General features: G+C 39.2%; 2 protein-coding genes across 2 annotated transcripts in view; one reads left to right on the forward strand and one right to left on the reverse strand.

Moving 5' to 3' along the window:
- Nucleotides 1-17,715, reverse strand: part of NUP62CL (nucleoporin 62 C-terminal like) — an 84,953-nt gene that overhangs the window by 64,278 nt on the left and 2,960 nt on the right. Inside the window, exons 2-4 of the mRNA XM_047764240.1 lie at nucleotides 16,600-16,769; nucleotides 15,972-16,100; nucleotides 11,778-11,814 (exon numbers count right to left, since the gene is read on the reverse strand). Coding sequence (XP_047620196.1) covers nucleotides 11,778-11,814; nucleotides 15,972-16,100; nucleotides 16,600-16,769 — 336 coding nt within the window. The remainder of the gene's footprint in view (nucleotides 1-11,777; nucleotides 11,815-15,971; nucleotides 16,101-16,599; nucleotides 16,770-17,715) is intronic.
- DNAAF6 (dynein axonemal assembly factor 6) overlaps nucleotides 16,302-17,715 on the forward strand; it is a 37,465-nt gene continuing 36,051 nt past the window's right edge. The window contains exon 1 of the mRNA XM_047765195.1: nucleotides 16,302-16,359. The gene's annotated coding sequence lies outside the window, so the exon portion shown is untranslated. The remainder of the gene's footprint in view (nucleotides 16,360-17,715) is intronic.

Below are 17,715 nucleotides of genomic sequence, written 5' to 3' on the forward strand. Positions count from 1 at the left end.
ACCACTGATAATCAACATCCTGGTTGTGACATTGTACTATAGTAATACAAGATGTCACCTCCAAGAGAAAACAAAGAATATGTGGGATCTCTGTATTTTTTTCTTATAAATGCATGAGAATCTATAATTCTGTCAAACTTAAAAGCTTAATTTAAAGATTAAAACATTTTAATATCTATAAAACTCTAAGAAAAATAAAACAGTAACAAACTGGGGAAAATACTTCTTTTTTGAGGGAGGAGAAAATTACATCTTTCTTTTCCCTACCATCAAGCAGAAATTGAGTACTTTCTTCAATTATGAAGGTAGGCAACAAACCCCATAGGTTAGCAGTACCTGTGACTTTGTCACCAACAGAAATCACAGGTCTGAAAATACTTCTTATACAAATATCAAAGCGTTAAGATACTGAAACCACATATAAATGAGATAAAGATGGGCACCATATTAGAAAACTGAGCAAAAGATATAAAAAGGGAATTCATTCTCATTCTCTCTCTCTCTCTCTCACACACACACACACAACACAGATATAATTAATCAATAAATAATTTGAAGGGAAGTCAGCCTTACTAATAATTAAGGAAATGTAAAGGAACATGATGCTATGATACTATTCTCACTGTTCAACCACCGAAGCTTAAAAAATAAACAAAAAGGATAATATCCAACATATGTAACACTGCAGGGAAATGTATATTTTCATAAAAACAACAAAGATTACTAACACTTATTTACTGAGTACCTATCACATACACACCAAACAAGGTTCTAAGCATTTTACTTATTTATATTAACTGAGTGACCTAATCCTCACAACAACCCTTCAAGGTAAAGGGTTGAACATTTATCGAGAAGCAAACCAAACACTGAGAGGTTAGAGCAATTTGTCCTATGTCAGGGAACTAGTAAATAACAGAGCCAAGAGTCAAACTTTTATTTCCCAGTTGTTTTTTGATAACAGATAGGTATTATTTGTAATACCAAAAATTCATTTTGTACACAATTAAAATGATGCCCCCTCAAGACAGTGACTAAATATTCTAACATTATAATTATTTCAATGCTCCTCTTCATCTCTGTGTCCTATAATGCCATTAACAGCCAATCAAAATTGGTTATATTATCACTATTACAAATTATAAATAAGTTAGTTCTCTCTTATCCATAATTTAAAAAATATTTTACCTTTTTGGTTGTTTGTGAAAGCTCTGAAATCATTACTATACTGTGTAATATAATAAAATATACCATAAAATCAAATGTATCCAATATCTCACTCGGTATCTTCCCCAAGTTCTAAAATATCTGAGGCATCCATAATAAAACTGAGCTTATACGCTTATAAATCAGTACCCTTTATTAACTGCATTTTGCCTTAGCAAGATCCTTTACAAATGCCTTCTCATTAATGTTCAGTATAGGTTAAATGTATTTTACTGAATCTTACTTATTTAGAAACCGGTAACCCATGCATGTAAGATGCCTCTACCAGCCAAAATATTTTACCAGTCCCCAATGATGCCACATTAACTCACTTATTATTGCACTGTTATTTTAGTATTCTCTAAGATTTTATACTCCAAAAATATTCTTTCCTGTTCTATTTCATCTCCTGATAAATTTCATTTTGGAAGTTTTATTTTAAAAAAAGGAAAACAGAACATACCAACAGATTGTAAACAAAAACATACTTGCTAAACACAAGTACTTAACAGTTGAGGAAAACATTTCAGTGTAACTCTATTATTACTAGAGACCAGTTTGTCTAGACTACTCAGAAGGGTCACTTTTCCCCAAAGAGTATTTGGTTCTAAACCTAAAACTGCAAAACCAGAAGGAGCAGCTTAGATTTAATTTCTATCACCTTCATCAATAACACTAACCTCCAACAACAGAGTTAAATCACATTCGGATAAATCTATCAAATAAGAATCTCAAAATCAGGAGTTCCCATTGTGGCTCAGTGGTTAACAAACCCGACTAGCATCCATGAGGAGGGAGGTCTGATCCCTGATCTTGCTCAGTGGGTTAAGCATCCGGTGTTGCCGTGAGCTGTGTTGTAGGTCACAGATGCAGCTCGGATCTGACCATGCTGTGGCTGTAGTGTAGGCCAGCCGCTACAGCTCTGATTTGACCCCTAGCCTGGGGACCTCCATATGCAGCACATGCAGCCCTAAACAAACAAACAAACAAACAAACAAAAAAAGAATCTCAAAATCAACCTTTAATACTGTGCTTCCCCGTTACAGAACAGAGTTCAAACCTTACCAGTGGATGGCAAAAAGGAGCAACTGATTGTGTAGCAACTGTTTCACTAGATGCACAAGTAGCAGTAGTGAGGGATAATCTTGCAAATGTGCTGGTTGAGCTGCATTCCCCATCAAGACAGTATTGAAACTGGTGCACCCAGTCTGAGGTGCACTTTCACCACTGGATCAGAATACTGTTGCAGTTGCAGACTAAGTAACAGAGCTGGTAGCAGAACCAAAAGCAAAAGGAGTGATACCATCATCTGGTGTGATTGGACACTGCTTGTTACAGCATTAGTAAGGGTGTTGGTACCCAGCCCAAAGCATCTATAATCACTGTAGGTTGTGTGAAAGCCATGTTACCCAAGTTTAACTTTTGTGCATTTATTGTAAACAGAAAAAGGAGAAAAAAATCAATATAATAGTTCTCTGACACATTAAATAGCAGCTAGATAACATAGCTCTTGTCAAACTGTGTTTTAAATATGAACACTTTGCAAGATTTTATTCTGTGGGTTATTTCATCTCAGTACAGAAAGAAAAATAACCAGATATTAATATAGGAATACATGTACAGAGCTCCCTTTTTGCTCATTCATAGATAAAGGTTTCCTAACCTGGTCTACTTTGAGGAGAAAAAAGTCTTAAAAGGTTTTGATGGGGAAGGAGTAGTTCAGAAAATTTTATTTTCAGTAGAGACAACAGAACTTACATTTCTATCAGCCTGGCAGACTTCATTAAAAACCATAGTTTTTTGTTTTAGACACAATCACAAAGTCACACAAGAGGCATCCCTTTAATAGAGTTTCCAGAAATTTTTAAATGTATTTCATGACCCATGAAAAAAGCGCTTCAATATTTAAATTATCCATCCTAGGAAAGGTTATTTAACACTCAATTACAAGTTATTAGATAACTAACACCATAGGGAAAAATTCCAGAGGGAATACTCCAGCTTTCATCAGGCTATCAGGTGTTACTGAAAGAAATGGCTGGATCCAACTGAATTTAACATAGAAGGACATTTTCAAAATGCTCCCTTTAAAAATTCTGAGATGCATGAAGGAAAAACGTATACCCAAGGTCATTACAATGATCAATAGACAAAGATCTCTCTAGAGAAAGACACTTAATAAGCAAGCAGCCTAATTTCAAGATGATATATGTTCAAAACCCAGTGAGTACTCTTCCTATGGCTCACATAAAATGAAGGGATACCACTGATCAGAATTCAATGTGTCTTGTGTCTCAAATCAGCAACAGCTTCAATTTTATAAGACCATCTTGGGAATAAGTGGCATAATTCCTAATAATTGACTTAGAAAGACCATACTATCTCTTTACCCTTTCCATGCTTTGAATGGAAAGTTTGTCTTTGAAAGATGATTACCTTTGTAGGCACTAAAAGAATCAAACCATACTGCTCTTACCCTAAGGAAAATCCAGTTCCCACCGGGACAGGAGTTGATGCAACTTGGTGCGGCCAAAGCTGAATCATGTATTCTGCCTAGCTGGAGCTGTGTTAATGAATGAGAACAGGCCAGTAGAAGAGGTACTTCTAAATGGTTGGGACAGAGTCCCCAAATTCAACCCTCCTATACAAGGTGTGAAGAAAGTAAACTATACCTGAAGCAGTTGTCTTTGCAGAGCCAAAAGTGAACCAACCTATAGGGGTACCAGTTCCTCCGAAAATAAACCAGCCCCTGACTCCAAACTCTAAATGGGGGTGAGAGAGAAATGGAAGAAGAAAATTAAGAGATCTCAACAAGACTTCTAAGTCACCATCGTAGATGGAAGCCACACTGGAATCTCTCTCTTCTACTCCAATCTCCAAGAAATATCAGTTAAAAAGCACTTAATAAATACATTTTTTTAAAAAAAAAAATGCAAAGCAGAGTTTTCAAGGAAGACAAATTTCCAGGTGCCAGAAAGGAAATTCATATCTATGGGCAGAAGCTAAAACTGCCCAAGCCCTAGGGGGTGACTTGAATGAGATATCTGCTCTAAAAGCAGGAAATATGCTAGATTGTGGGTAAATTTGAGGCTAACAGGGTAAGGGCATAGTCTCCTCAATCTCCAGAGACCTAGTGAAGCTTAAATCTCAGAAACCTCTACAGAAGAATGGAAAAGGCAATGGAGACAGGCAAGCACCCCAAGCTGGTACAAAAAATATGCATAGGTGGCTCGAATTCAATCTACCTTTGTGATATAGAAATTTCAAACTAAGATGTTAACATAAAAACTAGTTAGGAGCTGATGAAACTTTCAGGGCCCAGGCAGCTAGTCCACGACATCACTTAGCAGAGATACCTCCACTTCCTAGGTCACACCCATGATCCCTAAAAAAAAGCCCCCAGAAAATCAACTCAAAGATAAGAATTACGAAACACCTCCCACGTTGCTGTGGCTGTGGCGTAGGCCAGCAGCTGCAGCTCGGATTGGACCCCTAGCCTGGGAGGACCCTCCATATGCTGCAGGTACAGCCCTAAAAGACAAAAGACAAAAAAAAAAAAAAAAAAAAAGAACTTGGAGTTCCCATTGTGGCTCAGCACTCAGTGGTTAACAAATCCAACTAGCATCCAAGAGGATGCAGGTTCGATCCCTGGCCTCAGTCAGTTGGTTAAGGATCCAGCGTTGCTATGAGCTGTGGTGGAGGTCACAGACTCAGCTTGGATCCCACATTGCTGTGGCTCTGGCGTATGCCAGTGGCTACAGCTCGGATTGGACCCCTAGCTTGGGAACCTCCATCTGCAATGGGTGTGGCCCTAAAAAGACAAAAAGAAAAAAAAGAATTATGAAACATCTAAGTAAGCAGTCTATAAGCCTGAAAATTGAGGAATTAGAGATAATAGAGCAATATGAATGGCACATTAAAATGTTTTATACGTTCAAAGAGCTCAATAAATAAATAACATCCACAAAGCAAACAAGTGACTGTGAAAAAGAACAGAGGACAAATCCAAGAAATGGATATAGTATTAGAAATAAAAGAGGTTCAAGCGATAGATTTAAATAGTAGACTAGACACAACTGAGAAGGAAAAAAATTGTGGAACAGGAAGAAAGAACAGAAAAAAAATCTGCCAGAACACAGGGCAGATAAAGTGATGAGAAAGCACAGAGAAAGATAAGGAGAAAACAAAAAAGAAGTTTCGATATATATCCAGAAGGAATGTCAGGAGGGAAAAAAATAGAATGACAGAGACAATATTCAGGGTTAATAAATGAGTTTGCTAGAACTAAAGAAAAATGAGTCCTCATATTTAAAGCCACCAAATGCAAGCGGGCAACTCCTCCCACCACCATTCACACACACACACACACACACACACACACACGCATACTTTATACTGAAATCCTAGACTATCAAGTGTAGAGAACAAATCTGAAAGTTATCAGAGAGGAAAAAAAAACAGATTTACCTAATAAGGAGTAACAACCAGGTTGACAGCAGGCTCTTCGTTAGCAACAGTAAATGTTAGAAGATGGAATAATATCTTTAAATATCCCTTAAAATGTTAAGGGAAAATCATTGTGTACTTATAATTCTATCCCAGTCAAGATTCATAAAATGAGATGTGACTAACAATCAGTTTTTACACAATAGCTCTGAAAGGCAATTCTAAGAAATCAGTTTCAAAAATATTTCATCAAAGTTAAGAGCCCCATTACTTTATGCAGCAGCAAAAAGGAAAAAAAAAAAACCACAACACCAACCTGTCAATTTTTCTTATTACTTACATTTTTTACACTTTTTGAAAGAGCTCCTTTCAATGTAGACGTAGATTTTACTCAAACATGCATACATTAGGAAAAAAATATCCAGAATCCAATTTTCAAGTCAAATTTCTTGAAGTCTTCTGTGGCACCAGGAGCACTGTAGCTGCAGCAATTCTTAAAAGAACTCATAAGAACGAAAAGCCACTTTTGCTATGCTTTCAAGCCAGCTTTGCAAATATGTCTCCCACTTCAGCATAATCAATACCTAAACCTGATTAACCATCTTTTCCATTTGTTCCCCACAACCACTGCTTAAGTTAAAGGTGATCCCCTATGTCTTTGGGATTTTAACCCAAGCCACCCGTTATGCAGGTTTTGATCCTAGGCATTTTGATATTACATGTGCATATGGAAACAACTATGATGTCACAACTGCCATCTGGCCAAAGAGGATTGTAAGATACTATCAACTCTTAAGACTCATTTCAATCTCAGAGACCGTAAACTATGAAAACCTGTACCTCTTAAAACTGATGAAATAGTATCTTGAGTAGTGTTAGTGTCATGGTTATAAGTGAACACTTCCCCAAGAGTAAATCTGAAGAACAATATTTATCTAAATGTGTCAATTATGACATGCTTATTTTAAAGTTATACACATCTTAAAACTGGAACATCTTAAAAACGTGAACTGAAATGCTGATTTCAATAGTGTAGTAACTCAGTCCTGGCAGGCGTAGAAAGGGAGGCATTCTGGGCAGAATAAGAGCCCTTGCTATAGTTAGTCTTATATTCCCAAGGATACCACACTCCTGAGGTTGTAAATGTTATGTTATTATAAATATTATATAAATTATATATTATTATATTATATTTTATATTTATGACATTCAATTATATGATGATATTAAAAATGTCTACAGGAGTTCCCGTCGTGGCGCAGTGGTTAACGAATCCGACTAGGAACCATGAGGTTGCGGGTTCGGTCCCTGCCCTTGCTCAGTGGGTTAACAATCCGGCGTTGCCGTGAGCTGTGGTGTAGGTTGCAGACGCAGCTCGGATCCCGCGTTGCTGTGGCTCTGGCGTAGGCCGGTGGCCGATTCAACCCCTAGCCTGGGAACCTCCATATGCCTCGGGAGCGGCCCAAGAAATAGCAACAACAACAACAACAACAAAAGACAAAAAAAAAATGTCTACAGAAAAACCATTGTTGTCAAAACATGGTTCTGATACTGTCACATAAATTGATATTTTCAGAATTAAGTACTGTCATCAATGTCGTAGAGCAGGCCAAAGGAGAAACTTCTGGTAGCCATCAAAAGGTGGAATTTTTTTTCCTGTGTTCTTGCATTGGTGGACTTTCTAGTATTTTGGAAGTAATTTAAAGAATCTCCCTCTTATTAAGAATCCACCTGTCAGAGTGGAGCAGTGGCACAGTGGGTTAAGGATCCAGTGTAGACTGCTGTGGCTCAGATTCCATCCCTGGGCCAGGAACTTCCATATGCCATGGGTACAGCAGAAAAGGAAAAAAAAAATGTAGCAGGTGCATTTATACTTTTTCTTTCTTAGAAATTTGAGAAATAAAACAAATGAAAATCACCTTTGGGCCTAAAAATGAATCTTTGTCACTAAGAATTTGTAATGAAAGATTCTTTACCTTCCATTTCATTGAGATCTTATATCTGTCACATCCTTATACTTAACCAGTTTCTGGCAAAGGTGTTTTAAGTTTCCCATTGGTATTAGAGATTGCCAATTTCTTCTTATAACCCCATTGCTTTTTGCTTTATATCTCTTTCTTTGTTTTTGTCTTTTTGCTTTTTCTAGGGCCGCACTCTCGGCATGTGGAAGTTCCCAGGCTAGAGATCAAATTGGAGCTGCAGCCACCAGCCTACACCACAGCTACAGCAACACAGGATCTGAGCCACATCTGCAACCTACACCACAGCTCATGGCAACACTGGATCCTTAACCCACTGAGCGAGGCCGGGAATTGAACCCACAACCTCATGGTTCCTAGTCGGATTCGTTAACCACTGAGCCACAATGGAAACTCCTGCTTTATATTTCAAGACCATGTTGTCAGGACCACAGATTCATGGTCCACCCTCTTGGTAGATTTCCTTTCTTTCACAGGTGTGAAATGTCTGTCTATTACTAAATTGCCTTAAATCACATTTTGTCTGGCATTAATGCTGCCTCACTGTTTTTCTTTTGGTTGGTATATGCCAACTATATATATTTTTCCATCCCTTTGTTTTCAACCTTTCTGAGTCATTTTCAGTGTGATTTTTGTAAAAAGCAAAGCTGAAAAATTTTAAATATAGTCTAAGAATCTCAGTTTTTTTTAAATCTCTTTTCCATTTCTTGGGCCGCTCCCGCGGCACATGGAGGTTCCAAGGCCAGGGGTTCATTTGGAGCTGCAGCCACTGGCTTCTGCCAGAGCCAGAGCAACGCAAGATCTGAGCCACATCTGCAACCTACACCACAGCTCACGGCAACGCCAGATCTTCAACCCACTGAGCAAGGCCAGGGACTGAACCCGCAACCTCATGGTTCCTAGTCAGATTCGTTAGCCACTGTGCCACGACGGGAACTCCAGTCTAAGAATCTCTTAAAGAGTAAGTTTAATTTTATTTATATTTATTATGACTACTGATATAACTGGACTCATCTCTTCCACTTTATTTTGTCTTTTTTTATTGGCCATGTATTATCTTTTTCTGCATAATTGGATTAATTGAATTTTCTGTACTCATTTTTCCCATAGTTGGAAGTTACATATTCTATTTATTTGTCTGAGTTTCTCTTGAACTCTTTAACATATTTAAAGTCATGTTCCTGTCGTGGCTCAGCAGTTAACAAACCCACCTAGTATCCATGAGGATGCGGGTTTAATCCCTGGCCTTGCTCGGTGGGTTAAGGATCCTGAGTTGCTGTGAACTGTGATGCGGGTCACAGACACGGCTCGGATCCAGCATTGCTGTGGCTGTGGTGTAGGCCAGAGGCTACAGCTCCAATTCGACTCCTAGCCTGGGAATCTCCATATGCCGCAGGTATGGCCCTAAAAAAGGCAAAAGATAAATAAATAAATAAATTCATGTTCTTCTAACAAAGCCTGAAGTTCATCATTATTCCCCATGCTTTTTAACAAATAGGACCTTAGCACACTTTAGCCTCTCTCTGCATATCACTGCTTTAATAAAAAAATGGAAAACAAGTCTGTACCCTATGTGGCCATGAGTAGGAATATCTATCTGTCTCTGTCATTGTTGAGTTCCTCTAGCCAACTTCTATTTCTCTTCAAAGTGCTCTCTCCTTATCCACACTGCCTGACTTGGAGCTTAAAGGTGACAAAGATACAGCTTTTTATGTTGAGCCCAGCTTTCAGTTCCATCCTGGATGCCTTAATGCAGGCATACGTATTCAAAGAAAGAAATACTAGATGGTAAATGCCTTCTGCAGAAAATTCAGTAGGCCCAAAGAAATCATCAGAGCTCACTCAAAAGACTCCTGGAAATAGACAGATGATCCCTGCCTGATAGTTCAATCTAAATGAGGCTTACTGACTTAACTAAACTGGATAGGAAGAAAACGATTCAATAAGCACCGCCTCTTGGCAGTTCCATTAAGTGAGTTACCAAAATGTTTTCTTAAAAATAAGTTTACAAAAGGAGTTCCTGTCGTGGCGCAGTGGAAACGAATCCGACTAGGGGTTTGATCCCCAGCCTCACTCAGTGGGTTAAGGATCCAGCGTTGCTGTGAGCTGTGGTATAAGTCACAGATGCAGCTTGGATCTGGCGTTGTTGTGGCTGTGGTGTAGGCTGACAGCTACAGCTCTGATTCGACCCCTAGCGTGGGAAGCTCAATATGCCACAGGTGTGGCCCCAAAAAGACACACAAAAAAAGTTTACAAAGGGCCCTCCACATATACTACCCCAGCCAATTTAATTTAACGTAAAGTGCTATATGAAAACTTTCCAAAATATAACGCTGGGGTTCTCCTCATTGTCAGTGAAGGATCAGTCAACCAGGGGTATTTATGGAGCACCCTCTTAGCTGGCCCAGAGAGTGAACATAAATTGCATTTTAAATTACAATTTAAAAAAAATACCATCTCATTTATCAGCACGCAAATTATCTTCTCTATGTACTACCTATTGTTATTTATGGATCCTAGGAGTGTTCTGGGTAGTAAGAAATCTGACTGAGGATCAATAAATGATGGGAGGTCATTTCAGGACATACTACTTTACCACTTAAAATTCTTGAATCTCTTATTTAAGAGGAAAAGAAGAAAAGATAGCATTCAGGAATCCGAAATTCCCTATCTTTTAATGACCCACAACAAATCATAAAGGTATTTTGATCTCCATTCTATAGTTGAGGAAATTGAGGCTCTGCGATGCTAAATCACTTTCCCAAGGTCAAACAAGCAGTAGCTTAAGCAACACACATTAGGAAGATAAATCTGCATCTCAAAGGGCAAAAGCAAGTAAATTCAAGCCCAGATACCTATTATAAGCCACTTCAGCATAAATGTTGAGGGGCTTCTGTCTCACAAAGTATAAATGATTTGGGGGATCATTCGTGCTATTATTCCTCTACATTTCTTTGAGAAGTGACTGTCAAGAAAGTGACTAGCACATAAGTTCAGCCATGTAATTGATTTTAAAATGTCCCTGCCTTCTTGGAAGCATATAGACGAATCTTCTGCCTGGTTACTTGATAACCACCAAGTTCCACAAATTCACTTCACCTTCTCAAGAACATCACGACTAAATGATCTGGCCAGAAAATTCATGCAATGTGATTAGCCGTGTTATAAAATCATTCCTATAAATAGTAACTTCTGATGATACATACGATTCCTTAACATATCATTAATTATCGAACTAGAGAGAGAGGCAGAGAAGCAAAGGAAAAGTACAAACTCACCGAAGAAACCCCTTGTTCCACCAAGAAAGCCTTCCAGAAATGAAACTGAAGAAGAAAGTAGAAAAACTGAAGCCTCAAAGAACAATAAGGTCCTTATTGGCACTGACAGTTATTGATGCCAACTGTGAAAGCAGAAACTTAGTTACTCATGTTTTATCCTAGATGAATGTTTTCTCTCTGGGGAGTCCCCAGAGAGAAAGTGATAGGGAGAGGTGAAATGAGCTCAGCCATTTTTAAGGGAATAGGAAGAGATCACAAATCTAATGGTGGGCATTTTATTTTGTGCCAAAATAAAAGACAGAGCTGCTGAAAATGGTACATTCGTTTTGAGTTCATCTTAAACATCTTAAGCACTATAACTCACTGATTATCTTTCACCTTAAGTGCTTTTCTCCTCCTTCACACTATAACTCGTCAAGGCCATAATATCAAAATCTTATTTTAAGGGCGACAAAGGTTTTTTCAAATCCCCAAATTAAGACCAACTTTCCAAATGTTACACTGACATTGCAGAAGACTGTACATTTCCATGAAACAGGTCTTATTCTCAGTGAATGCCTTTCACAGTTACAAAATTGGAAAAGACAAGGCCAGGGGTGGGACCCAAGGGGAGGGTGGGCAGGGGGACTCAGGAGAGGGGAAACCTTGGAGGAGCTGAGAAAGTCGCAAGAGAGGGAGAGGTGTGGAGAGGAGGAGCCCAATGCGAAGGCTCGGTTAAGTGGAAAGGATGCAGAGGGACCCAAAAGGGCAGAGCCTGGGATGCGCACAGAGAAAGCACAGGGCTAAGGGAGGGGAGACAACTAGTCTGAGAGGTGAAAGAGGAATGGCATTCAAATGCAAAACACAGCCTCAAAGGCCCACGACTCACTTTTAGAAGAATCCTCCCCCCAAACCTTGGGAAAAATCTGAAAAAAAAAAAAAAAGAAAGAAAGAAAAACTGGAGACTTCTGAAGCAGAATATTCACAAAAGTCTTGTACAAGTGTCAAGTAATAATAGTCATTTAAAGATTTCAAAAAATGTCATTTCACAAGGAAAAAATAGATCTGTTTTACATTTTACAAAGGAAAATAATTCGAGTTTATTTTTTAAATCAATCTCACTTTTCTCAGGGCTTTATTCCAGAAAAAGCAAGCCAACAGGTATATGCCTTTGAAAACTAAGCATAATTCTTACATCTGTAATTTGTTTATTGTGGTAAATATACATAATGTAAAATTTGCCATTTTAACCATTTTTAAGTGTACAATTAATTCAGTGACATTAAATACACACATGGCATTGTTCACCCATCACCACTATCTATTTAAAAACTTTTCCATCACCACAAACAGAAACTCTCAACTCATTGAACAATAATAACTCCCCACTGCCCAATCCCCCAGCCCCTGGTAACCTCTATTTTACCTAGTCTTTATGAATTTGCCTATTTTAGGTTACCTCTTTTAGTGGCAAGTATGATTTCTATGGATATTTGTATACTTGAAAAAACCTAAATGTCCAACAACAATATTGGAATGGAGTGGGGTTTTTGTTGGCCGTGCTCCTGGCACGTGGCGGTTCCTGGGCTGGGGATGGAACCCGTGGCGTCGCAGCCGCGACCTGAGCCACTACAGTGACAAACGCTGGATCCTTAACCAGCTGCGCCCTAAAAGAACTCCAGAATGGAGATATTTTTAAGTGGCATAATTATATGAAGAGTACTTTAGAGCAATAAAAATAATGAACTTTATCTACATTTATCAGTATAGATAAATCTCAAAAACAATACCGATTCCCCTCAAAACTTGTAGAAGAGTACCGCATACCATTTATGCAAATGTTAAAGGACATGCAAAGCAATATATTATAAATCATTTGTGGCCATCTGCATTTGAGTGCACTTAAAAATAAATAACAATTTCTGAAAAACAATTACCTCTGGATTGAGAAGGAAATGAGACTGGGAAGGGGGTACAAAGAAGTAGTGTTTTAGTTTTATATTTAGTTTTAGTGTAATGTTTTACTTCTTTAAAAAACAATACCTAACGAATACTTGGCAAAAGGTTAACAAATGTTAAATCTTTGGTGGGTCCATGGATGATGGTGCATAACACGTCTCTATACTTTTCTGTTTAAAATATTTTTATAATTTTAAAAAGAGGGGCTAGTTAATGTTTTAGAATGACGGAAAAATAAGACAATCTCTGTGCTTTGAAAAGGGGAATGTGCTAATACAGGCCAATTATAGCTTTTATTCTCCCAGTCAACTTAATTGCTTCCTTTATAAAAAAAAATTTAAATTACAAATGAATACACACTCATATACTCTTTGGAAAAGATATTCATAGAGAAAGCTAATCACCATGAGTGTTATTATGGCACTTGAATCTGCTTGAATCTGCTATGATTCATATATTTTTTAAAAGTAAATCCTTTCGAAAATGTCCATATTTATTAGTTAAAAAATACACTCAACCTAACTCACATGTATACCGAATATTGTGGTTGATCACTGCTACTCCAGCACACACAAACGTAGATGGGCAAATTCAGACATTCGAGGGGGCAAAAACTCACAGCTCAGGTCCAGATTCCTGGCCTTCCTGTTAGGATTCCTTTGGAGTGCATAGAAGGTAAAAGTTATATAAATGAAAATGATTTTAAATAGTCAAGACTTTACAACGTTATTGATAGCGTGCAATAACCGGAAATAAATCGTTGTCCTGTTGTTAGTTTAGTAAATTATAGCCATCTCTATTTATGGATGCTTTTAATAATGAAAAATATGAGGACTATCAGCAAGACAGAAAAAAATTCTCAGAACAGTACTAAATAAAAGGAGCAAAATACGGTATAAACAGGGACTAAGATTACGTAAAAATATCAGTCCATCTGGATAAAATAGGAGGGAAACAGAAATATCAGTTTTATCAGCAGAATTGAGGGAAAGTTTTCATTTTAATTTCTTTTAATGCTGGTTTAATGAAATATTTAATTAGTGTTTTTAAACAGTTGGTATATTATAAAAAAAATAGCTAAGCTATATCCCCTTTTCACATCTATAACCCACAGAAAGTTTTAGTTGTGTTTTTTATCTTTTAGATCTCTCATTTCATCACTTTAAAATCAAACTAGCCGTCAAAATCCAGAAATTCTGTTAACTCTGCTTATGGGATACAGGCAGTCAAAAATCCAGAAATTCTGTTAACTCTGCTTCTGGGATACAGGCAAGCCAGGGAAGCTCTTTTTCCCGTTTCAACATCTGCCTTTAGACCTGACCTGCTATCAAGGCAGGAGAGCTGAGAATATTAAACTGATCTAATCAAGTGAATTCTATCTGATACCCACTCACTGACAACGTGACCCTTGACAAGTTACTGAACCTCTCTAACCTTCATATTCCTCAACCCCTAACTTTCTGTATTTGCGAAATTCTTCTTGAAAGTCAAGTGCTTAAAGATTCATCTCAGACCCAGCAGGGATCTCCAACCTCCTGCTTCCCCAGCCTTGGAGAAAACAGCCTTAGCATTGGATTCAGCCTTGCCAGGGGCAGGCCAAACTTTGAAGAGGCAATTATACCCCCTAAACATAAACAGTTTTGTTTCCCAAAAAGAAAATTATTATATATTGAATATTTGCACATCTGGTACTACACCAAGCACTTCATACATGCTATGCGAACCACCTTCCAGGGGCCCTACCGTGAATCCACAGAACCAGTTCCTGGAGTGAACCAGGGAAATCTGCATTTGTAACAAACATCCAAAGTGATGCCTAAACACTCAGTTTGAAAACCAAGGGGTCTAAAGCCTGAGTTTTTCAAACTGTAAATGACAATTCATTAGTGGGTTCACTTTAAAAAATAGAATGGAAAGTATCAGGGTAAATTGCATGGAATTAAGTACTATTTCTGTGAAATAGTTGTCAGTTACACATTGCATATATGTACTGGATCACAACACAAAATTTATTTCTTGCTGTGAGTCACAGCCAACAGGTCTCCAAAAAGCACTTCCTAGGCAATACAGACTTAGAATACTGCACAGTGAGGGAGAATAGAAAGATAAAAAGCAAGCAAGAAGAAAGACAGCATAGCATGCATGATTTAAGCTCCACAATGAAGAGAAATAAAACTTAAGACGCTTAAACTCTGATCACCTACAGTAATAGGGGGAATTATGGTATAGGTAATTTCCCCCCAAAGCCACAATTTTAGCCAATGACTTAAATATTCAACCTTAATTTTTTGTTGACTACGGTAATAACAAGTAGAATGGACAAATTCCTCAAGCTCTACTAGCCCCTTCACCATAAAGCAGAAAGAAGGAACGCAATTTAGTTAATTCATAACCGAATTCCAAGCCCTGGGGCCAAAATTAACCATCCACTAAAACCATCTATCTCTCCTTGCTTACTGCACAAATAATATTTGAAGGGACCCACTATTGAACACAGCTAATCAGTTCCAAATACTCCAAATATTCGTTAAGCCATCTCTTCTTTTTCCCTTTTGTTTAAAACCAAACCACGGAATTCCTGAGAAACTAGGGTCACAACTGTACCTCTAGAAGTGCAAGCACTCCGATTGTCAAGCAGTGGCAAACCTGCGGCGCGCTTGCATTGCTCCACTCCTAGGCGGGAAAGGCCAGGCACCGGGTCCGGCGACATTCCCGAGAGTGGGAGCGACGCGTACCACCGGACGCTACCTCGCAGGAGCTTCGTGGCAAGCCGAAGGGATTCTCCCTCTGGGGCTCCGAACCCAGAAGGCTTGCCCACAGCAGAGGGGGAAAAAAGCGCGATTCCACCATACACACGCACACACAATTCACACGCACAAACGCTAAGCCGAGACCGAACCCACTACACGTGTCTCTGTCACTGCGCGGAAACGGCGCGTGGGGAGGGCGTGTGGAGCCGCAGCAAAATCTCCTCAACCCCCAGGGCCACCAAGCCTACCCTTCCACCCCCGCTGCTCCGGATCGGCGACAGGAGTTGTCCGATCTGGAATTCACGTGCAGGAAAAAAAAGTAACGATGAGGGAGCCGGCTGATGCCCGGACAATCGAAAATCCCGCAAACTTACCTTGGCGGCGGCGCCCCAAAGTAGATAGGTAGCCGCCGAGACTGCGGAGAGGCCAGAGAGGCAGACCAGGGCCTTCTCCGGCGAGAACGAACTGGCCTCCACAGTGGACGCGTCCCCGCAGGAGCGACGCTAACTGAGAGAGGCTTAAAGGGGGCCGACCTAGTTAACTGGTAAGGGCGGCTAGGACCCCGACTGGCACGCTCTCTGATTCGTTAATTCTCCTGCAATTTCAAAGGAGACTCTTCTACGATTGGTCAGGAAAGTCAAGCGGGAACGCGGAGGTGGGGGTGGGGGAGTTCAGAAACAAAGTTGTTACCCAGGCAACAGGGGGACGCAGAGCTCTCCGTTTATTTTCCGAGCCTACACAGCGACCCAAAAACTGACCCAGGTGAGGAAACCCGAATCTTAGGAGGGGAAAAGAAGGGCCCCTCAGATGCCGCGGCTACTAGAGAAACTAGGGAGAACTCTAGATACTTAACGGCTCTGAGAAATACCCACAAAAAGCCGCAAGTTTCGGACAGAACAGAGCCGTTCCCTAAATCCCCCTGCCTTAGACGCTAAAAGCAAGATTCAATTTTAACAAAACTCAGGCTATTCAGGATATGAGTGAAAGATGGGGCCGTTTTACCAGACAAGGAAGGGATGCGGATGGAATGTCAGAAGGCCAAAATGAACATGCTAAGGCTTCTTTAGACACAGACACTTTGCTCGTAACGCTAATTTGAGAATGAAAACTGTTTCCTTGTAAGTGTATCTGGGGGCTCCGAGTTGGTTTTACATGTACACCGACCAGCATGCCTTGGTTGGGATACATATTTTTAGGGAGTATAACGCTGTTCAGACTGAAAAAACTGGCTTGTGGTACGTGGACAATGTCTTGTGTTCGAGAAACGTGAACGTTGCGACCTGAGAGTTCCAACGGACGTTGGTCAGGTCCGTTGAGGAGTGAAAAAGTCAGGCTGCACTTAGTGGGCTGGAGCGTGGTGTGCAAGGACTACTTGTATCTACCAAACCCGCTACTCACCAAGTAGCTGATTGGGAGAGTAAGTATTATATGCCGTTGGACTGTACCTGTCAAAAGGTAAGGAACTGTGACAAAAAAAAAAAAAAAAAAAGTGGGGGGCGGGGTGAGGGGAGAGAACAGAGTTTGAGCACTGAGGTAAGGGTCCTTTTCCCTAAGAGCTTCCTATTGTGGAAAGGATTCAGAACAGAGGCTATTTTGTAAAGAAATAAAAACAAGCCTGTGGACTTGGGGAGAAAAATTCAAAGCACTGGAGAAAATGTGCTTTTTCAATTCCTTTGTAGATAGAGGTGGATTATGGGAATGAGACAAACAAGCAAACAAAAATTACAAGTGTATGAAGTTTGGCTAAAATAAATAATAATGGATTGAGGAAATATTAAATCAAAAGAGGCTCATTTCTTGACCTTTAGCTTTATGAAATATTCCAGGTACTTTCAAAAATCATCTTCCATTAAATATACTTTAAATTTGTAACAGAAACTCTAAGTCCCCATGGTTATTTATGACTTAGTAGATTTGCTGGCAGTGCAATTTAGAGACCCTAAAAAAGGAATTATTTGGGGTTTTGTAAAAACAAAGTCAAAATGAATTAGGTTTAATAGGCAGGGAATCATTGATGGGCAGAGTTGTCAAAAATGTAAAAAAAAAAAAAAAACAATTTACCAGTATATTATCATTTAACTCAGAAATAGGCAGAGATGATGTTTACTTTTGTGTTTC

Source organism: Phacochoerus africanus, chromosome X, assembly GCF_016906955.1.
Source record: "Phacochoerus africanus isolate WHEZ1 chromosome X, ROS_Pafr_v1, whole genome shotgun sequence".
In the NCBI taxonomy this organism is placed as follows: Eukaryota; Metazoa; Chordata; class Mammalia; order Artiodactyla; family Suidae; genus Phacochoerus; species Phacochoerus africanus.